This window comes from Squalius cephalus (assembly GCF_949319135.1).
Source record: "Squalius cephalus genome assembly, chromosome: 20".
NCBI classification, from domain to species: domain Eukaryota; kingdom Metazoa; phylum Chordata; class Actinopteri; order Cypriniformes; family Leuciscidae; genus Squalius; species Squalius cephalus.
Window position 1 is genome coordinate 29,479,078 of NC_137141.1, and position 20,687 is coordinate 29,499,764.

The 20,687-nt window shown below is 37.9% G+C and overlaps 2 protein-coding genes across 5 annotated transcripts; both read left to right on the plus strand.

The window, feature by feature from the left end:
- Positions 1 to 1,279: 1,279 nt before the first annotated feature.
- On the plus strand, positions 1,280 to 4,809 carry cd93 (CD93 molecule). Its single transcript, XM_079852818.1, has one exon. The coding sequence runs from the start codon at positions 1,737 to 1,739 to the stop codon at positions 3,396 to 3,398; it is 1,662 nt and encodes a 553-aa protein (XP_079708944.1). The 5' UTR covers positions 1,280 to 1,736; the 3' UTR covers positions 3,399 to 4,809.
- Positions 4,810 to 8,792: 3,983 nt separating this feature from the next.
- Positions 8,793 to 19,259, plus strand: susd4 (sushi domain containing 4). 4 transcript variants are annotated; one of them, XM_079853074.1, is made up of 9 exons: positions 8,793 to 8,877; positions 11,595 to 11,762; positions 13,935 to 14,138; positions 14,257 to 14,430; positions 14,533 to 14,721; positions 15,706 to 15,897; positions 18,139 to 18,283; positions 18,365 to 18,750; positions 18,829 to 19,259. In XM_079853074.1, the coding sequence occupies exons 2-9, from the start codon at positions 11,630 to 11,632 to the stop codon at positions 18,864 to 18,866; spliced, it is 1,461 nt and encodes a 486-aa protein (XP_079709200.1). In that variant the 5' UTR covers positions 8,793 to 8,877; positions 11,595 to 11,629; the 3' UTR covers positions 18,867 to 19,259. The 4 variants fall into 4 exon arrangements, with proteins under 4 accessions (XP_079709200.1, XP_079709199.1, XP_079709198.1 ...); XM_079853073.1 differs by lacking the exon at positions 8,793 to 8,877 and adding an exon at positions 11,118 to 11,202; XM_079853075.1 differs by lacking the exon at positions 8,793 to 8,877 and adding an exon at positions 11,438 to 11,452.
- The last annotated feature ends 1,428 nt before the right edge of the window (positions 19,260 to 20,687 follow it).

Consider the following 20,687-nt stretch of genomic DNA (forward strand, 5'->3'; position numbering starts at 1 on the left):
AGCTCATGGGACGGACAGCAGATGTTTCTTTGTGGAGCTTTTCTGCTTTAAAAGAGTGAGATATTTGGGGAGAGACAATGGGTTGATCTTTGTACTGAAATTGAATATTAATAAACTTGGATAGAGTGAATTATGATTATGAGTATGGGCTTCATTGACATGATCCACTATAAGTATCCATGCCCATCCTTTTTAATAGATCATCCTTTTTGTATGTAATAAATATGTCCTTTGCATTTTTGATGAAGTTCCTTATCATCACAGTTATGCTAACTTGTATTAATGCAGTGAAGACAATGTTTTTCACTAATTCCAACACCCTGTATAATGCAAAATAGTAGGACAGAGTACAATTCCCAATGACTACGAAAAAAAAGCAACTTCACTTGCATCGACACAGGGTCTTAAGGGCCCACCGGAAGGGTGTCTTAGGTCATTTCCTGCCATTCAAGTGGAGGCGCTGCCCTGCTTAACACAAACACAGGATGTGATCCATGGCTAGATTTATCAGCATCAGGCAGGACAGACACAATGGCAAGACATGTTGTGTGTTTGTTTCTATGTACAACATAGAAAAGATCATAACCTTTGTGGCTGAGTATGCAGTATGCATTAAATGTTAAATTCAGGGTTGTCACATGCACAGCGCTTTATGTTAGTGACTATTTTAATTAAAAGATTAGTTACACAAATGTATGCATTCTCTATAGCCGTGGTTTTGTATGTTAGTTTCAAACACCTAGATCATAGCTGCTATTTCTTAACTATTTCAATCGTTTAGTTTCGTATTCGTTTTTACTGCTGAATAACCTATAAAAGGCTGTTCATATACCAACTATCAGCACAAAATATCAGTGTTTGTGCAATGAACTATATCTTGGTCCAGAAAATTTTGGAAATATATTAAAAAAATTTTTTAAAAAAAGTAAAAAGTGTGACAACTAGCCCATATAGTAGAAACTAGCCCTATATTGTCCTAAAGGGTTGGAGTAATATAAGGTAACTACATGGGTTAAGGTTAGATTTAAGGGTAGATTCAGGGTTAGTATAGTTATTACCGTTATTGTAATTAGCCTACTATAATAAGACTAGGCCTACATGCGGAACAGGACTGTAAAATAAAGTGCTATTGTAATTCATTAAAAATATATGCAATAGAATTATGTTGTTTGATAATGACAACATAATACACAACTTGTTCCCTCTTTTTGATAACATTAATTTGTGAATTATGATTAATGAAAAGATATGGATTTTCTACTCTCCCAGTTTGTCTGATTATTATTGTTTAATATTGATGGCACAAGAACATCAGGATTTGTTTGTTTGATACTTGACAAACCTTAGGCACTTAGTACTCATGGTAAACTAAATTATGAATGGTTAATATGGTGTGAATGTGATTCTTCATTAGAAACTATGACAGCATGAAACATGGATATTAGTCTAAATCTAAAATTGGACTGGTGTCACGTTGTTGAACTGCCATAGGCTGATACATCTGGGAAAGTAGTCAAAACAATCAGCAGCCTGGTCAGTTGTGTTTTGTTGGCGTCAGGAACTCGCCCTGAGAAGACACAAATGAAACATTATTTCCGTTGTAGGTTATTCACTAAACAGGATGCATTAGTTTGAGCCTTGGAATTCCTATGAAGAACTCTTTCTCCATTCTCTGAGATGAACTGAATATTTCTCCTCAAAGCGAGAAGTATTTTAACATTAATGAAAGTGGCGGGATGATGCGTGTACTGATTCTGATGTTGTCCTTTTTTGTCGCTGACGGAACTGACCGGGTGATCCCAACCTGCACGGCCGAGGCTTGCTTCACATTGCATTTGAAGGAGGAGCAGTTTGAAAAAGCTTCAGAAAACTGTGTCAATAATGGCGGCAATTTGGTTACAATGAGAAATGACAATGAATTTCAGAGCGTTAAATCAGCTCTTCTAGCAGCAGAAGACAGCATCCTTAACTCTAAACTTTGGATCGGACTTGAGTTGCTGAAAGGACGCTGCACTGATTTCACTGAAGAGTTGCACGGCTTCAGATGGACGTCAGAGCCAAGCGAGTCCAAATATTCCAAATGGAAAAAGAAACCTTTGAGCACGTGCACGGAAAAAAGATGCGTGTCGATTTCGCTGACTGATGATCTCAAGTGGACAGATGGCTCATGTAAAGAAAGTTCATTTTATATATGTAAATTTCTTTCCAAAGGCAGGTGCAAACCTATAGTGATGGAAAAACCAGGTGATGTCAAATACATTCTTCCGTTCTTAGACAAACCGCAAACTCAAAGTGAAAAGTTGGCGATGTTACCACACGGGACGTGGGCTGAAATACTGTGCGGCGGGTCGGAAGATGCAGAATCTTTAATGTCATTTTGTAACAACAAAGATGGCATTTTTGGCTGGACAAATTCAGAGCGTTTTTGCGCTCGAGATAAAAGAAGCTGTGCGCGTAAAAACGGAGGCTGTGATCACCTTTGTTCAGGGACTTCTGGAGCAAGTGTTCGTTGTGAATGTCGTGACGGTTATTATCTGATGGATGATCAAGTAAGTTGTGCTCTCAGAAACACCTGCGAAAATTCACCGTGCAAATCAAAGTGTATTCCGACAGCTGCTGGATTTTGGTGCGCATGCGCGGATGGATTTCAGCTGTCTGAAGACAACATCAGCTGCGTTGATATCAATGAATGTCATCAGCGTGTCTGCGGTGAACACAGGTGTCACAACACGCCGGGAAGCTTTCTTTGTGAGTGTAACCCAGGTTTCAGGCTTATTGCTGGCAAATGTAAAGACGTGGACGAATGCACCGAATCAAGGTGTCAGCAGGGCTGTCTCAATTCGGAGGGTTCATTCTCTTGTTACTGCCACGCAGGTTACGATTTATTATCAGATAGCGGGATATGTACAGATATAGATGAATGTCTTGGTAAACCATGTGAAGACATCTGCAACAATACTATAGGTAGTTTCAAATGTTCATGCAGAGAAAACTTCATTTTGGCTAAAAATGGCATCAGCTGCATACAGGATCCCACTGAGAATCCACAAAACACTCCTCCTCCAGTTCATAGAGAAGAGTTCATCACTAAATTGAGTCACTTACCTGTCAGTTTTGAGTCGACAACAATCAACCCCCCTCCACTTAACAAGACAAACACTAAAGTGGACTCCACTAAACGCAGAGAAAGTTTCCTCGGTAGTTCTTGGATATTGGTGTGCGTCTTAGCTTCAGTTTTTGCATTGGTTTCGCTCATTGTGGTCATATCTGTCGTTTTATGGAAACGTTCAAAAAAAGCCACTTTGAAAAATACCACTGCTGACAACTACTGCTGGGTTTCATCTGGATTGGACAAAGAACGGAAAAAAAGCAACATTCAACTGAATAATAGAATGTAACTATTCCAAGTGTGAATACTTATTTTCTGTCAGCATCATATTTAACAGAGATACAATGTTATCTACACCAGTTTCAAACACCAGTTCAGAACTTAAAAAAAAAAAAAAAAAAAATGTATTATTTTTTCAAGAGCATTACAAAAAAAGTAAAGAAAAAAAATGTTCATATGTTATGCTAAGTCCTCTATGGACACCAGGCAAAAATGAAATGAGGTGAAATTACTGGCAAAAACAGGGAAAAGGGATTGTTGTTGTTTTTTTTATTCACTTTTACATTTTTTAGGTCAGAATTGTTTTTAACCAAAATTAGTATAAAGGTGATTCTCAACTATGAAACAAATAACGGAATGAATACCATTTTGCTTTATGCAATATGCAAAATGGCCATAATTGTAGTCCCATTCAATAATCTATACACTGTATCTGATTTGCATATTAATAATGTGTTCTTGGGGCAACATGTAATGAAAACAAGATAATGGGAGAAATAATATTATATTTAATAATGGGAGAAATAATTGGCAACATTTTCATAATATCTAATATTTCATATGAATATTTATATATAATTTATTTCCCTATTCACTTGTTGTGTCTTCCAGAATGCCTGATAAACATGCTTTAAGTCCTGGTGTCTCTACAGAGGACATGTATGAAATCAATGCACTCTTGTAACAGAAAGTCATATTTTGATTAACATTTTCCTGAGATGTTGATTTATGATAAACAGTTTGAAAATTAGTCAGATTTATATGATAATGACAAAATATCATCATATGTCCAAAAGAGTGCTACATTTGATTACTAAATCATTTTTAAAGACCAAGGAGATGTTGTTGTCATGTTGAAACCTCCAAACATTTGGTATCCCTGAAAAGCCCTGAATGTGCTCTTTACTGGACATCTGGTGACATTTTTTCAGATTTCAGAATTATAATATTTTTTTTCCTCTATATGTTGGATAAAAAATCTAGCATAATAAAACCACACAGGATACTTTAAGGCAAGGGTCAATAATGAAGTTATACTTTAACGAATAGATGAACTCTTTTTCAGGGTGTTTTTCTGTCAGGGAGGGGCAAGTTATATGTGATGTCAACTTTTGTTTAACCTTTTACCTTATTAAATACAGTTTCTGTCTTTTACCTGTTTTCTGTTTTATTGTTTTGTTTGATAATCGTCTTGCTGTAAAGCCTATAAAATAATATTTAATTGAACAGGACCCATCATGATACAATTTGAACATGTTGTCACAAAAGGGCAAGGTTTTTTCAGTGAACTTTCTTTCTTTCTGGCACTAAATGTAAATATATAAAGACTTTGTTGTTGTTGTTGTTTTAAGTACACAATGTGTAGATACTGTTGTAAAAAAAAAAGTCTGGTTGAACAAATAAAGCTACATTTAACTGTTTTCAGTGATCTAAAGATTTGTTCTTCGACAGGGCTACCCTAACAAAAAATAAGTATATACTTTAATTTTATTAAGTAAAGTTCAAGTATATTTTAAAGTATACTTTATGTAATAAGTAGCCTATACTAGATCAATGAAATAGAACTTGTAAGTGTACTATTTCTATGCTACCTAGGACTAATTTTTAGTAGCCTATAAAAGTATACTTTTAAGCTACTATAAGTGAAAGTATTTGATAGTTTTCTTGTCAAATACTTGTAGCACATTGTTTAGCTTATCAAAGTCCACTTTGAAGTATACTCTCAGTAAACTAGTTAGTTTTATACTGCAAGTATACTTGTAAGTTTTCTTTAAGTGAACATACACTCACCTAAAGGATTATTAGGAACACCATACTAATACTGTGTTTGACCTTCAGAACTGCCTTAATTCTACGTGGCATTGATTCAACAAGGTGCTGAAAGCATTCTTTAGAAATGTTGGCCCATATTGATAGGATAGCATCTTGCAGTTGATGGAGATTTGTGGGATGCACATCCAGGGCACGAAGCTCCCGTTCCACCACATCCCAAAGATGCTCTATTGGGTTGAGATCTGGTGACTGTGGGGGCCATTTTAGTACAGTGAACTCATTGTCATGTTCAAGAAACCAATTTGAAATGATTCGAGCTTTGTGACATGGTGTATTATCCTGCTGGAAGTAGCCATCAGAGGATGGGTACATGGTGGTCATAAAGGGATGGACATGGTCAGAAACAATGCTCAGGTAGGCCGTGGCATTTAAACGATGCCCAATTGGCACTAAGGGGCCTAAAGTGTGCCAAGAAAACATCCCCCACACCATTACACTACCACCAGCCTGCACAGTGGTAACAAGGCATGATGGATCCATGTTCTCATTCTGTTGACGCCAAATTCTGACTCTACCATCTGAATGTCTCAACAGAAATCGAGACTCATCAGACCAGGCAACATTTTTCCAGTCTTCAACTGTCCAATTTTGGTGAGCTCGTGCAAATTGTAGCCTCTTTTTCCTATTTGTAGTGGAGATGAGTGGTACCCGGTGGGGTCTTCTGCTGTTGTAGCCCATCCACCTCAAGGTTGTGCGTGTTGTGGCTTCACAAATGCTTTGCTGCATACTTCAGTTGTAACGAGTGGTTATTTCAGTCAAAGTTGCTCTTCTATCAGCTTGAATCAGTCGGCCCATTCTCCTCTGACCTCTAGCATCAACAAGGCATTTTCGCCCACAGGACTGCCGCATACTGGATGTTTTTCCCTTTTCACACCATTCTTTGTAAACCCTAGAAATGGTTGTGCGTGAAAATCCCAGTAACTGAGCAGATTGTGAAATACTCAGACCGGCCCGTCTGGCACCAACAACCATGCCACACTCAAAATTGCTTAAATCACCTTTCTTTCCCATTCTGACATTCAGTTTGGAGTTCAGGAGATTGTCTTGACCAGGACCACACCCCTAAATGCATTGAAGTAACTGCCATGTGATTGGTTGATTAGATAATTGCATTAATGAGAAATTGAACAAGTGTTCCTTATAATCCTTTAGTTAGTGGTGTAGGATACGTGCATATGATACGCATGGGTAGGATTAGTCGTGTGGGGTGCGTGTGTAGGCTATTACACGCAATAAAGTGCGAATCAAATGCACGCGAAAACTGCGTATTGTAATAAACCTCTAGGCTGGGGTTTCTTTTAAGAGGTTTAATTAGATTTCAATGGAGGACAGAGGGTACACCACACCACAGGCTTTAATGGAAATATTACTTTATTGACAATGTTCAATTTAGAAAAGTAGTCATTATGTGAAACAGCATTTAGTTCATCAAACATCAACTCAGTACGCTCACTAGGACAAACGGCGATACACAAGTGAAACTCCAAACACGTCACTCCACTGCACTCTAGTGGTTAACCTCAGACCAGCACAGCACAATATAAATCGTGATCACACAGCAATCAGGTTTTTAAGTGGAAAATCAGCACGTCCCTAGTCCAGCATACACGAATTATAATGGCCGTAAACCTCAAAATCTTAAAATACAACATACACACTCACTCATACATGCTCACAATGATAATTAAAATATAGAACACTTCCCCGTTTCCATGACACAAGACCCCGACCCGGGGTCTAGGGAAAGGAATCAGCCGTGCCAAGCAGTCCACAACAGCACGCGCTCTCCTCAGCGTTGTTCCCGTCTCCACAGTCACGGCAATTAATCACTGGTTCTGGCCTGAATTAGTCCTCTTTGGCCGTCACAGCTCTCTTTAGAACTTATAAAGTGTCTTTGGGCTTTACGAGGTCTCTTTGGACAGCACGGCTCTCAACCGTTCCTGGAACATGTGGCCAGCGCTCCTACACCCCAGCCCCACTATTATCTAACTACACAGGTCGGTCTAGCTAGCTATCTTCGTTGCAGGTGTTGCACCAAAAACTGTGACCCATCAGATTCTGTGACCCAAGAGGGCGCTGCTGCACATCTTATGAGGTCACACATTTTGATAGCTGCCTATCATATATTGTGATCATATATTGTGACCTATGTGGTACTGAGTCTGTGATGACTCTAATTAATAAAACATGTGTCTATATTAGTCTGAATGGATGCTATATCAACCCTAAAACAGTATTTTGAAGTTTGACTAATTTATTAGGCAGTTACAGTGAGGTCACACATTTTGACAGCTGTCTATCATATTTTGTGACCTATCATATATTGTGACCTATGTGGTACTGGGTCTGTGATGTCTCTAAATAATTAAACATGTGTCTATATTAGTCTGAAGGAATGCTATATCAACCCTAAAACAGTATTTTGAAGTTTGACTCATTTATTAGGCAGTTATAGTGAGGTCACACATTTTGATGTGCAGCAGCGCCCTCTTGGGTCACAGAATCTGATGGGTCACAGTTTTTGGTGCAACACCTGACAAACCCTAACGGTCTCGAGCAACACAAAACGTCCTCATTTCTTTCCCGAGCGCGACGAGCCAGTCCCGTGCTGCCTTCCCCTCCGCTTTTCTCACTCTCCTTAAATCTCCTCACTCCAGGTGAGATCAATCTCTTCCTTCAGGCCATCAATCACATGTGCTGCAGAAAGTTTCAGATGGGCCGAACCAAACCAGAAAGACAAATCCCCAGCGTTCATCACAGTATCATATGCACGTAAAAACTAATTTTTGCGTATAAATTGCACGACAAACACAATGCGTGCAATAGAGACGCATTTTGGAGCAGGCGACATGAGGAAGTAAGTGAGCGAATGGCTGACTGACTGAATGAATGAATGAATGAATGAATGAATCGGTAACTGTGAACATTCTCGTGGGATTACAATTATTCATGAGTCATTTTCAAGGTCATTGCCATTGGTGCATGATATAACAGACAGTGTTCGTCAACGTCCTTTTGGTGTATTTCTCGGCTCCCTCAGGCGGGGTTTCCTTCCTATGTTTAGGCTTATCTCTGCTAATGGGTTTTCTAAAGTTGGGAATATTCCATGCTTTTAAAGCCATACAGACTATCCTCATTCAGCTCATGTTGCCGTTCCTCTTGAAATCAAGATAGGATGGATTCTTATGGACAAACGATTTTGATTTTCATCGTGTTAATTTCGTCTTGTGCTGGATTGGAGCATAGCTGTGCTTGCTCAAGTAATCTAAAACATTGTGCAAACATCTACCAAATACCAGCGGACTTTCAAACGGCTCAAGAGAATTGCAGAAAACGGGGCGGTCAATTGTCTATCCAGCCGAATGCATCTGACGTTTTCGGCTTTCTTCTTGATAACACGATAGGACACTTTTGGATAGGACAACATTTTCCAAAGGATAAGTGTAATACGAGTGCATTAGGCGAAAGAGAAATGACCACGGAGTTGACGAACTTGGAGAGCGCAGAAACGGCGTGCGTTCCTCTCTGCGTGTCTGTCTCCAGCGACAGAAGATTGACTGTGAAACCATGCGCAGAAAAACTGGATGGATTTCTGTGTGAGGACCCTCAGCGGGATCTCTGCAAAGGAAGTGTGGTCATCCTGGATAATGCGCGATGTATGTATGCACCCTGTGAACATAAATGTATTCCTATGGGAACCGGATACAGGTGTTCGTGTATGGAGCGATACCGTCCTAATGCACGGGATCCACGCCGCTGTGACTTATTTTGCACAACAACAGTTTGTGAAGCGATGTGTCTGAGAAGCGGGACGGCGTGTTGGTGTCCGGATGGCTTTGTTAGAAGCGAAAAAAACTGCGAAGATATAGATGAATGTGAATCAAATAATGACTGTGCTCACATGTGTATAAATACGATAGGAAGTTATAGATGTGATTGCTATCAGCCCTTTATCCTCGTTGATGGAAGTGAATGCGTTCTCGGTCTTGATATATTTAATGGTCAAGTATTCACAACACCGTTCCCTAATTATATAGCACGGGGGGGCATGTCGACCCCAGGAGAATATGTTGGGCTGATAATATTCCTAGTAGTAGCTGCTTTTGCTCTATTAGTACTTGTGCGTTATTTGCGCGGACGTAAAGCAACTGTACAGGAATGCAATCCACCAGATTATGACGAGTTTCAAGGAAGTGTATCCAAGTGAATGATAACTTGCTAACTAAGTTGATAGTAATGTCTCTTTGTGTAGCTATACGTCAAGTACTCTTCTTTGTGACTCTACACATTCTCTGAAGGATTGAAATTTTGAATGACAGTTAAACTCTTATGTCCCTATCTAAAATAGAAATGTTATTTTAAAAATATATTATAAGCTAAAATGCGTTGAAGCTTTAAAATTGTTCTTGAAAAATTATTAAAATATTCTCATAGCAAAATTACCCATTAAAAATGATTAACTTATAGCATGCCATAAAGACCATGTGAAAATATATGTAGGCCTGCACATGACACTCTGATGCTGCTTCGTCTCCATAGGGGTGTGATGAATCCGATCTTCAAGCTAAAGGAACTGGATTAAATATTTGAATGCTACTGATCCACTATCTGATTTCTAACTTGTGATGCAGCCTGAATCATGATCACACCGTGTTCGTTCGTTGCCAGAGGAGAACTGGCACCTCGACTGAGTCTGGTTTCTCCCAAGGTTTTTCTCTCCATTCTGTCACCTGATGGAGTTTGGGTTCCTCGCCACTGTCACCTCTGGCTTGCTTAGTTGGGGATACTTAATATTCAACAATATTATTGATCTGACTGCACCGACACTATTGGATGAGAACTGAACTGAGCTGGATGATGACATCACTGTTTTTCTGCAGAACTGCTTTATAGATTAACTGATTTAATTATTGATGATATTTACAATGGAACTGAATCAACACTGACTTCAGCTGAACAATGACACTATTTTAGAGCTGCCAGCCGAAATTAACTCTGTTTGCATCATTGAATCATTTTCCTGTTATTACTGTAAAGATTCTTTGAAACAATATGTGTAAAGCATTATATAAACAAAGGTCACTTGACTTGACTATAGTTTTTCTGTGCAGGAAGTTGGGAAATACATATTTTTCTGTTATTGTAATTTTCAAAAGTTGCTTTTGATGTTTAAAATGATAATGCCTCTATAAGTATATTCTTGATGTATATGCACTTTGATAAGAGGTAATTTGCTGCATAAATAAATGCAGCCCTCTTTTAGCCCTTTGATCTGTATGATATCTGACTAGATGATTTCTATAGTGATTAAATTGAATTCCTTCAGCCTAAACTTTCATCTGAGTCATTCAGTGGTCAAGCTTTGTTCACTTAATTTGTTAGTAGCCTACATTACCAGCTAACTATTGAATTTTACTGATATACAGTTTTACCTTGAATGCATAAGATAAAACCATTTCTGAATACTTTTTATAGCTGATATTCTGTAATTCGCTAATAAATAATGACAGTTTTCATATTTGTCAAAGTTCCATTCTGAAATTAACTAAATTCATTGCCTGCTGTTAATATATATGTTAAAAGGAATGGATTTACTTGTGTAAATCAAAATTGTGTATCACCAAAAATGTCATGTCTTTTTTAAACCTTATTTGATCAGATCATATCACATGCTCATCCTTTCAAATGTATTCTTGCTCTTTATTTTAGCATTTAGGCCTATAGTTTATTTAAAAACGTTGTTTCCCTATTGCTCATTTTATGTTTCTCCACACAGGTATACTTTGACCTGTATAATAATTCATCTACCCATCACGAGATGGCCTATTACACCACGAGAGGCTGGACAACTTTACAGTGTAGAAATGATCTAGCCTACAACAGCAGAAGTAACCTCATTATTCCATTGAATATAATCAGCTTGATCAAGCTCGAGGGAGAGAGAAACGCCGACGAAACTCATTTTCAATGTACGACATTGGGTAGGTGACAGAAAACACGAGCACTTTTTTAAAAACAGCAGTAGCGTCATCATTAGACCTTGGCTTTCAACCGGGTAAGGTAGACTGGTGACGCTTATGACGTATTTTTCATCATCCTCTCGACCATCGTACATTTAAACAGCATCGATATGTTGCGCGAGCCTTCCTCTGATCCGCTTAAGACAATAGAATAATGCATAATAATGCGTGCCGGATATGCCCTACACGCGTTCCCGAAAAGACTATTTTGGTATTTACAAATTGATATGGGGATTTTCTGGTCATCATGTTCTGCGCGTCGGCGAGGAGATTCTGCAGGGTTAAAAATCCATGATGCAATCCTAATATTTTCACGTTTTACCTAGTTTTTGTCGTTGTCATCATAATTTCAGAGCATTGTGACCCGATGAATTTCATTCAGTGAAAGATGTTTCATCATGGTGATAAAGAAGGCAAGAAATCTGCATTTGGACATCCTGTCTACGGCCAGATTATTCTCTCGATCATCCTCCTCCTCCTTCTTCCTCTTCTGGTCACCGCCTTCCCGGTTAACACAGTAGGTAAGAGAACTGCTTAAATGCTGCGATTATATAAGTGATAAGGATTTGGGAATATAATGAGGATGCAGGACCTCCCTTGTGTAACGGGACACTCTGAAATTGTCGATAGCCCCCTGGCCCGTTCTGTTCTGTTCACTTAATGCCATGACGATGCTGCTTTCCAGCTGTCTGTTGTATATTGAATAACCTTTGGTCATGACGAAGCAAACAAATTCAAAACAAGCAAAAACACACTCATAAAATTCCAGAACCATTGAGTAAAACAAACATCTCAGCCGAAAAGTGTTTTCTCTTGTAAAAGGAAATGATATATTGATAGTGTGATGCTGGAGAAACTGTTGTAACACGGGATGAGTTGTAACACTAACAGTTTCACCCAACAAAAATACGCGTGACAAAATGCTATCATGCGCTCAACACCCTCCTGAGGAGGTGATAGAAGTTGTTGTAAGACCATATTGAAAATATAAAGGAAAATAACAATTTTAAGAAAAGATAGATTGCGGAAAGAGATAGCAAATTTCTTTCTTGTTGTTTATGATTTAATCTGTGAGCATAAAGCAACTGAAACAGAAACTGGTATCATCTGAATAAGCTGAATCACCATGACTCACCAGACTTTGTCAGGTTATCATACATGTATGGAAGAGTTTCCGCCACGGAATAAAATAACTTAAAAGATAATTACAATTTTTTTGAGTTTTTGAGTTTTTTTGAGTACAATGTTTTTGGCCTTTTTGTGCCTTTATTGGATAGGACAGTAGAGATTTTGACAGGAAAGCATGGGGTAGGGAGAGAGGGGAGCAGGACCTGGGAATCGAACTCAGGTAGCAGTTGCTTTTTTCCCCCTCACAATTGAGTTATAAAGTCAGAATTGCGAGATATAGTCAGAATTGAGTGACACAATTCGGAGAAAGTCAGTGCTTAAACTCGCAATTCTGAGGGGAAAAAAAGTCAGAACTGTGAGATAAAAAGTCGCAATTACCCTTTTTATTTTTTATTCTGTGGCGGAAACAAGCTTCAATGTACCTTAGACCAGTCAGTGTTTTTATTTTATTTTATTTTTTCATTTTTAATGAAATACTTTCATATGTAGCAGATATAAACAAGAGTATATTAAAGCTTGGATGGTATGGAACAAAAAAACGATCAAATTACAGACATTAGGATCCAACACTGATATCTTGTTAGGGGTAAACAGTTTAGGACCCAAGGACCAGATGTTTGAAAAAAGACCCGGAGTCAGAATTATAATAAATTGAAGAAAAGTTTTACTGAAGATAGTTTGCAGTTTCATCAGCAGAAGTCAGCTTCAAGACTCACACAGGAGTTTGTAGGCCGTCCCGCTTACAGTTACAAAGATCACAGCAGTTATACCCTTCACCCAGGTCTAAGCTACGTCATTACTTCAGGTTGCAGTTTCTGATTGGCTAAGAAATGGATAAACATAGTAATTTTCCACACATATACAGATAGACGGAAGCATATCTCCATTAATTATGCAGCTGACACTCTGACCCTGAAGTTAGGCCTTCCAGGTCACAGATTTGGGTTGCTGGGCGCCAGCATGTCCCAAACAACAACTCAGTCAATGTCCAGTAATGCCAGTGGTTCCTTAACCTGTAACCAAGAAGACTAAAACACACACCGACACACAGCTTTTCCAAGGTTGGATTTGGCCAGGCTCTAACTATAAACAGGAGAGTCCTCTCAAAACATCAAGATAATGCATTCTTTCTCTCAAGGAGAGCTACACTTTAGTCTAACTGGAAAGTAAGGCTTTAACAAAGGAATGGTCCCTTAAACTATTGGCTTCAATTACCCCTATATGTTTTAACACGTTGAAGACCTTTCTCAAACACAAAACAAGTCCCGATTTCATTTCTGGAAGCCGGGATAAATAAGCAAGCACTGTTACTGCATTCAGATATCAAATACACACATCAAAGAATACATGAAAAGAACATTTCAGTAATCACACTGGTAACTTCTATAACAAAGTAAAATCTCCAGAGAAGTCATTCAACTCATGTGATATTTAGCAGGAAAAATATTGATTAATACCTTGATTATAATCATATATACATTGAATATACATATACATCTGCACAATCATAAGATGTCTTCTTTGCTTTAAATGCATGATTTTGGTTCTTCCCGGTGCACTTTTAGTGGGGCAGTTCTGCAATGATCCCGGTGTTCCTGAGCACGGAATCAGAACTCCAAACACCGGTGTGTTCTTCGAAAACTCGGTGGCGAGGTTCTCTTGTGTAGATGGTTATAACTTAAAGGGGCCGGCCAAGATTATCTGCACGCGCTTCCACAATGGATCGGTAGGCTGGAAACCAAGCCTTAAACCAGTGTGCCTTTCATCAGGTGTGGCTACTCAGTCTTAAATAATTCTGTTCTGTAACTCAATCATTTTTACTGTTTCATCTGTAATTGTATGAAAATGTTGCAGCGTTTATTTATTTGGAGAATCTATCTTTCAAAGATTGTCTTCCTCCATTCATCGAGGATGCCCATGTCACAAATAAGACGTACAGGCCTGGCGACAGCCTCATTATTAGCTGTCATGAGGGATTTCAGATCCGGTATCCTGACACGGAAACTATGGAATCAGTGTGTCAAGCCGATGGGACGTGGGATAATCAGCCAACTTGTCAAGGTTGATGCAAGTCAACAAATCTGACTATATTTCAAAAATGTTCATGTGATATGATGTCCTCCACTTAAGATGTGGGTTTGATGCGCTTCTCTGTCTCCACAGGCTGTCTACGGCCGCTGATCCCGCCACACAGTTACATGAACATCTCGGAAACAGAGTTCTCTGTGCCTGTTGGAACTGTAGTCCACTACCAGTGTTTTCCTGGTTACAAGTTGGAGGGTCCTGAACTTTTGGAATGCATGTATAACCTCATCTGGTCGGACACGCCACCCCGGTGCCTTGATGTTGAGGGTAAATATCATTAAATCAGTTCTCAGTTTTGAGAGAATCAAGATCCACAAGCTATGTTCAGAATAAAAATGTTCTTTATTATTATTATCTTTTTAGAATGGTCGTTCTTTACACAACTGCGTTTGGGGCCTGAAGATGCAGACTTTTGGGTTTCAAAGTGCAAGTTGATGAAAACGATACGGTTATCGTCTATGTGTAAACTACAAAAATGTGAATTTGTGAAAACAGTGATGTCATGCGCATGCATGTTACGTGTTCAGTCTGTAGGCGCGAAGTGTTTCTTTACATCGCCAACTACTGGCCTGGCATGAATAATACAGCGTCTTTAGTCGTTTTTGCGAATCCTTATGAACGGGCTCGTTTTGACAACGTTGTCATCTGGAAGCAAAAAGGAGTTTTTAGTACATTATTGTCTTGTAAACAAACCTTAGTTAAGGGTTTACAGTATATAGTCTTAATCACATAGTATACTTCGGCCGTTCACGTTCCGTGTCGGTCCGCGTACTGTCCATGTGATAGAATTTTCTTCACTTTACGTCATCAGGAGGGTCCACGGACGTCCACATGCAGCACAATTTTTGTGTCAGTGCACATGCAAGTGAACTGAGCGCTTGAAAACAAAGCCCACTAGACAGAGAGCACGAGCCAAACGCATCTTTCCATGCTCATGGCCATAGGACGTACTTAGAAACGCTCGAGCTCTAAACTGTGCACAAGACAGAGCAGAATGAGGGAAACAACAAAGTATACCCAGGTCTTTAGTTTTCTCTGTTAATGAAAGACAAGTAAAATCTCAAGATCTATATGTAAACTTTTGAAAGCAACTTTTAAAAAAATTATTAAGAAAATCTGCAGTAATGTAAACAGAAAGCTACGTAATAGTGTTATTTTGAAGTGTTTGTAAACAAATACAGGGACACTCAGGAAGAGGAAATGAGTTCTCTGTTTCAGATGTCTTTTTCTCTGTCTCTGATGTTTTTGCAGCATGTTCCTTACCCTCGATGATAGAACATGGAGATTACATGTGCCACCCACAACCATGTGACCGCTACATTCATGGGACAGTCGTAGAATACTACTGTTATCCTGGCTACTCTCTAGCGAATGACTACAAGTACATCACCTGCCAGTACGGGCAATGGTTCCCACAGTTGCAGTTCTACTGCATCAAAGATGGTAAATCAGTCTGCATCAGTTTCGATAAAAGATTACAAGCATTTTTATTTGGAACAGCCTAGTCTAATCAAGCTTGCACATTAGCACAAAGAATGTGCAATTAGAAATTATTAGGTCAATTTCTCTTTCATGTTGAATAAGTTTTATGAAATTTATAAAACTGATTATGTGTATGAGTTAATTATGCAGTTATAGTTTGTTTTGGAACAAATGGACTTGAATTAAATTGGTCAATCTTTTTTAAAACTGTTACAAAAAGTTATATTTTGAGTAAATTCTGCCCTCTTTAACATTACGGTCTCAACAAAAATATTAAGCAGCACAGCCATTTTCAACACTAATAATAAGAAATGTTTCTTGAACACCAAATCAGCATATTAGATTGATTTCTGAAGGGTCATGTGACACTGAAGACTGGAGTAATGATGCTGAAACCATCAACAGTTGGAAAACAATTATTTTGAATTGTAATTATATTGAACAAAATGACTGTTTTTACTGTATTTTTTATTAAATAAATGCAGCTTTGGTCAGGATATATATATATTACAGTTAAGTTTGGTGTCAGTAAGATATATCTATATAGATTAATTCTGCTCTGTTTATCTGATTCCTTTAAGTTTATGTTCAATTTTCTCTCATATCCTAAACACAATATTCATATGCCCTTCTTTCATTTATGGACCACAAAAGGAGAATTTTTAAGGGTGCTGATTGCTATCGGCCGATAATAGCTTTATATAGTTTGATCGGTGGTTTCTGTAAAGGCCGATCAGAAGAGCTGATGATGCAAAACTCGTGAGACAATTTTTCTATACGCACCTAAAACCGGTTTGGCAGTTCTACCAAGTGTCTGAAAAGAACAATAAATTTGCAACATCTTTTGCGGAGAGCAGAGAGATTGCAACGAAAGCAACATACAGCAATGAGAGCAAGAATCAAGGGCCTGGTTTCACAGACAGGGCTTAGATTAAGCAAGGATTAGGCCTTAGTCCAATTAGAACATTTAAGTCACTTTTATAAACATGCCTAAGAAAAAAAACATTACCAGTGTGCATCTTGAGACAAAACAATGGCACATATATTAAAAATGACATTTTAATGTATATCAGTGCAAGTTGCTTGCAGTTAAAACAGCTCAAACGTGCATTTTAGTCTGGGACTAGGCTTAAGACTTTAGTGCATTTCTTTCCTTTAAAGCACTTTCGTTCCTACCTAAAAGCCAAAACTGAACTTCTAAATCAGCTAGATCAGTGATTGTTGTAAAATGCAGTTACTAAACTGTCACTAAACTGCAGGACGTGCTCGATCATAAAAAGGGTAATTAAAACAGTATTTAGACAACACAGTCAAGGAAAGTGAACTTTGGACTTTGGGTTTGCGCCTAAGTGGTTAAAAACAGAAATGTCAAAATGCCTGGCTTGGTGAGTGTTTGCTTAAACAGTCGGTTATGTCTTAAGTGAACATAAAGAGTTGGGAAATAAGTCACATATGGAACAGAATGTTGGATCCGTGCATTAGGTCTTAAAGTGACAGTAGCCTAATATTCCTTCTGCCGTCTGTCCTTAATGTTGATCAAGCAAGAAAAGACAAGAGAAAACCACTCACTGCACTTTAGTAATTTAGTAGGATTAATCTATATTTTATTTATACAGTGAAGACTATGCAGTGGTTTTACATTTGATTACTTTCTGTTGATTTTTTTTTTTATAGTATGTTTTATTATAAGTTGTTCCTAATCGCCTTCAAGTGAGGGGATGGAATATGTTGCCAATAAATAGAGTTGTCAATTCATGATATTTTATCATCTCTTAATTTTTTATGCTTAAAATACATTGTTGTTAAGAATAGCTAAATAACCCCAGTTTAAAAGCATTAAAGGCTTTAATTAGGTGATCCGTATCGGCTAATACTGCTTCCAGTGATTGGTATTTTTTCAATAAATAATACATTAAATTTCATATCGTATGCCCCCAGAACACTTGGAATATATGACATGTATCGCACGGGATCATTCTGTGATACTTTTGAGTCTTTTTTAAAAAGCTTGATGCTGGTCGCTATTCACTGCTATTATATTTTTTATTCTCCTTTTGTGGTCCATAAAAGAAAGAAGGGCATATGGGCATTAGAACAACACCAGGGTGAGTAATTTAGGACTTAACTTTCATTTTAGGGTGAACTATCCCTTTAAACTTGGATGTACTTGTTAATAAGTACTGTTTTTTTTCCCCTCCATAGAGACATCCTGGCCTGATTTTCAAGACTCTCTACTAACCACATGGAAAGTAGTGGCTTGTACGGCCACAAGTGTGCTGCTAGCCCTGCTCTTGGTGATCACAGCCAAGATGTTCCACTTCAAATGCAAATCCCAGCAAAGGCCAAGGTACAGCCAACATAATACTCACAGTGTCGTTTGATCTTTTTTGATTACTCATTAAAAAGTTTCTTTTTTTTACTTTTTCAGTGAAGAGCAAGATGAAAGCCGGGATCCGAACATCTTGGTTGTAGATGGTGTTGCTGTGCCACTTCCCTCTTATGAAGAAGCTGTTAGTGGTAATTACTGTCAGCCCCCAAACGATCTGCCCCCTGCTGGTCTGGGGAGCTCACAGCATTCAGTAGAGCAAAACCCACCTTCATATCCCGGGCATACAGGGAGTCAAAATAGTGTGCCGTTGGACACTGGTGAGGCTGAGACCTGCGATAGCATCTCGGACACATCAGAATGTTTTCAAGGCATACAGCCATCTTCCTCGCACGCTGGTGGACTAAATAACATGTCTGAGAAAACCAATGCCATCACCTCAATGGAAGAAACCGCTTCCACAAGCCCTAGCATAGACATTGCAGACGGTAAGGCTGCTGCCACCTAGTGGTATAACACACTGTTTTATCATACCAATGACCAATGTTTTGCTTTGTATTTTGCAGAAATTCCTCTCGTGGAGGATGGTGAAGAGGACTGTTGATTGTTACTTTTAACTGAAAATGAGATTGTTTCACTCCACTGATAATTATTTCAGCATTTATTTCTGATTTTGTTGAACAATATTGCACAGGCCAAATTGCTGCTCATAAGGATGATATTTAATGAAGAGCACACCAGGGAAGGATAGGCAATAAAAAAGTAATTATCAAAAATTAAATAAACTCCCAATTTTTGCTCATGAAGGAACTATGCATTAGATCATTGCATATTATGTTAATTTAACTTTCCCACAACACAATATATACAATTTAAGTATTCTAAATTATTTTTCTTCTGACTTTCACAATGTGCTGCATTCTGGACAGCTATCAAATGGTATGGACTGTAACAATGATGAATATTTCTTAAATAAATGACAAGTTAACTTTACATCTAAGTTTATTGTTATTAAATTTCATATGCACTTATCCAGGTTAATTGTGGATGAAAGTATGTACAAGTTAAAGGCAGGTGCACTGTAAACATTATGACAAGCTGACAACAAAGTGTAAATTTGGAGTAAAGTAAAAATATTGGTCATGCAAATGCATTGCTGCCACATACATATTATTATTTCCCCTCAATTATGTCATAATAGCGAGATCTTATGTCGTTAAAACGACATCTTTTTCTCGTAATAACGAGATGTTATGTCGTTAAAACGACATATTTTCTTGGCCTTATAAGGACGTGTAGTCATGTACAAAATATGCCTTTATCCACATAAAATTGATAGGCTATCACGCCTTTATCACACTTCTACGTTCAAAAAGCTTAAGCAAATAGTAGCAGCCCCCAATCAGGCAAAATTAATCAATGAGGCCCTTTTTTTTAAATATATTTTATATAGGCCTATACGTTTTTTTTAGATAATATATTATATATAAGATTTATTTTTGTTAATAGGCTATATCTTCATTACCTAGAGATATAATTAAACAAAAAGTAGTCAAAATACATCTAACAGAACATAGCCTAAGTTGTTTACTTTTAACAACATTGTGTACTTATTTTGTTGAATTAATGAAATGTAAATCTTCGTCTTTATAACAGAAGATACAATACAATAAAAAAATCTTCAAGATACAGCCTACAATCTTCACATGTATAACGGATTGTCACCTTATAAACAGTCCGTTGTGTGGTGGTATAAGCAATGCTATATAGAAATATATGGTTAGTATCTTAATTTAAACTTTATTTTATTATTTTATTAGTTCATTAACTAATTATGCTAACTCAACTAATTTAATGTAAAAAGCTGGATACTAATTACTAATTAAATAATGTCAAATATTAAATGTAGGCTATTGATTAAAGTTGCCACAGACTAAAGATTTTTTTAGACTTGTAGTCATTCAAGCAGTTAGGAATAATCGCACGTTCATTTTCATTCCTGGGTGTATATAGCCTAGTGGTCAGTACACTCTCCATTGACATTCATTGCTTTTCAGCTTATTGCGGCCTGAGTTCAAGTCCCTATTTGCCGTCGGATTCTGTTCCCCCTATGTTTCTTTCACAATGAGGTTCTAATATTTATCACATTGGAGCTGATTTATAAACCCAATAGCCAAGTGGTCAGTACACTCTCCATCGACATTCATTGCTTTTCAGCTTATTGCGGCCTGAGTTCAAGTCCCGCTTCATCAAACTTTCTTGATACTATACTGTCCTATCATAATAAAAGGCAAAAAAATATATTCTTTAAACTGATGCAAGTTAAGTTCCATCCACTCCAAAAATAAAATCAGCAATTTTTAAGCTATTACATCAACACCTCTCATAATGGGAGTGGGGGAACGGATTCCGACAGCTGGGGTTT

What these genes read in the sequence shown, in the direction of transcription:
- cd93 (XM_079852818.1), top strand. Translation starts at nt 1,737, where the DNA reads ATGATGCGTGTACTGATTCTGATGTTGTCCTTTTTTGTCGCTGACGGA.
- susd4 (XM_079853074.1), top strand. Translation starts at nt 11,630, where the DNA reads ATGTTTCATCATGGTGATAAAGAAGGCAAGAAATCTGCATTTGGACAT. An exon ending in GTTCTACTGCATCAAAGATG is followed by an intron (nt 15,898 to 18,138) that starts GTAAATCAGTCT and finishes TCCCCTCCATAG; the next exon opens with AGACATCCTGGCCTGATTTT. An exon ending in TAGCATAGACATTGCAGACG is followed by an intron (nt 18,751 to 18,828) that starts GTAAGGCTGCTG and finishes TGTATTTTGCAG; the next exon opens with AAATTCCTCTCGTGGAGGAT.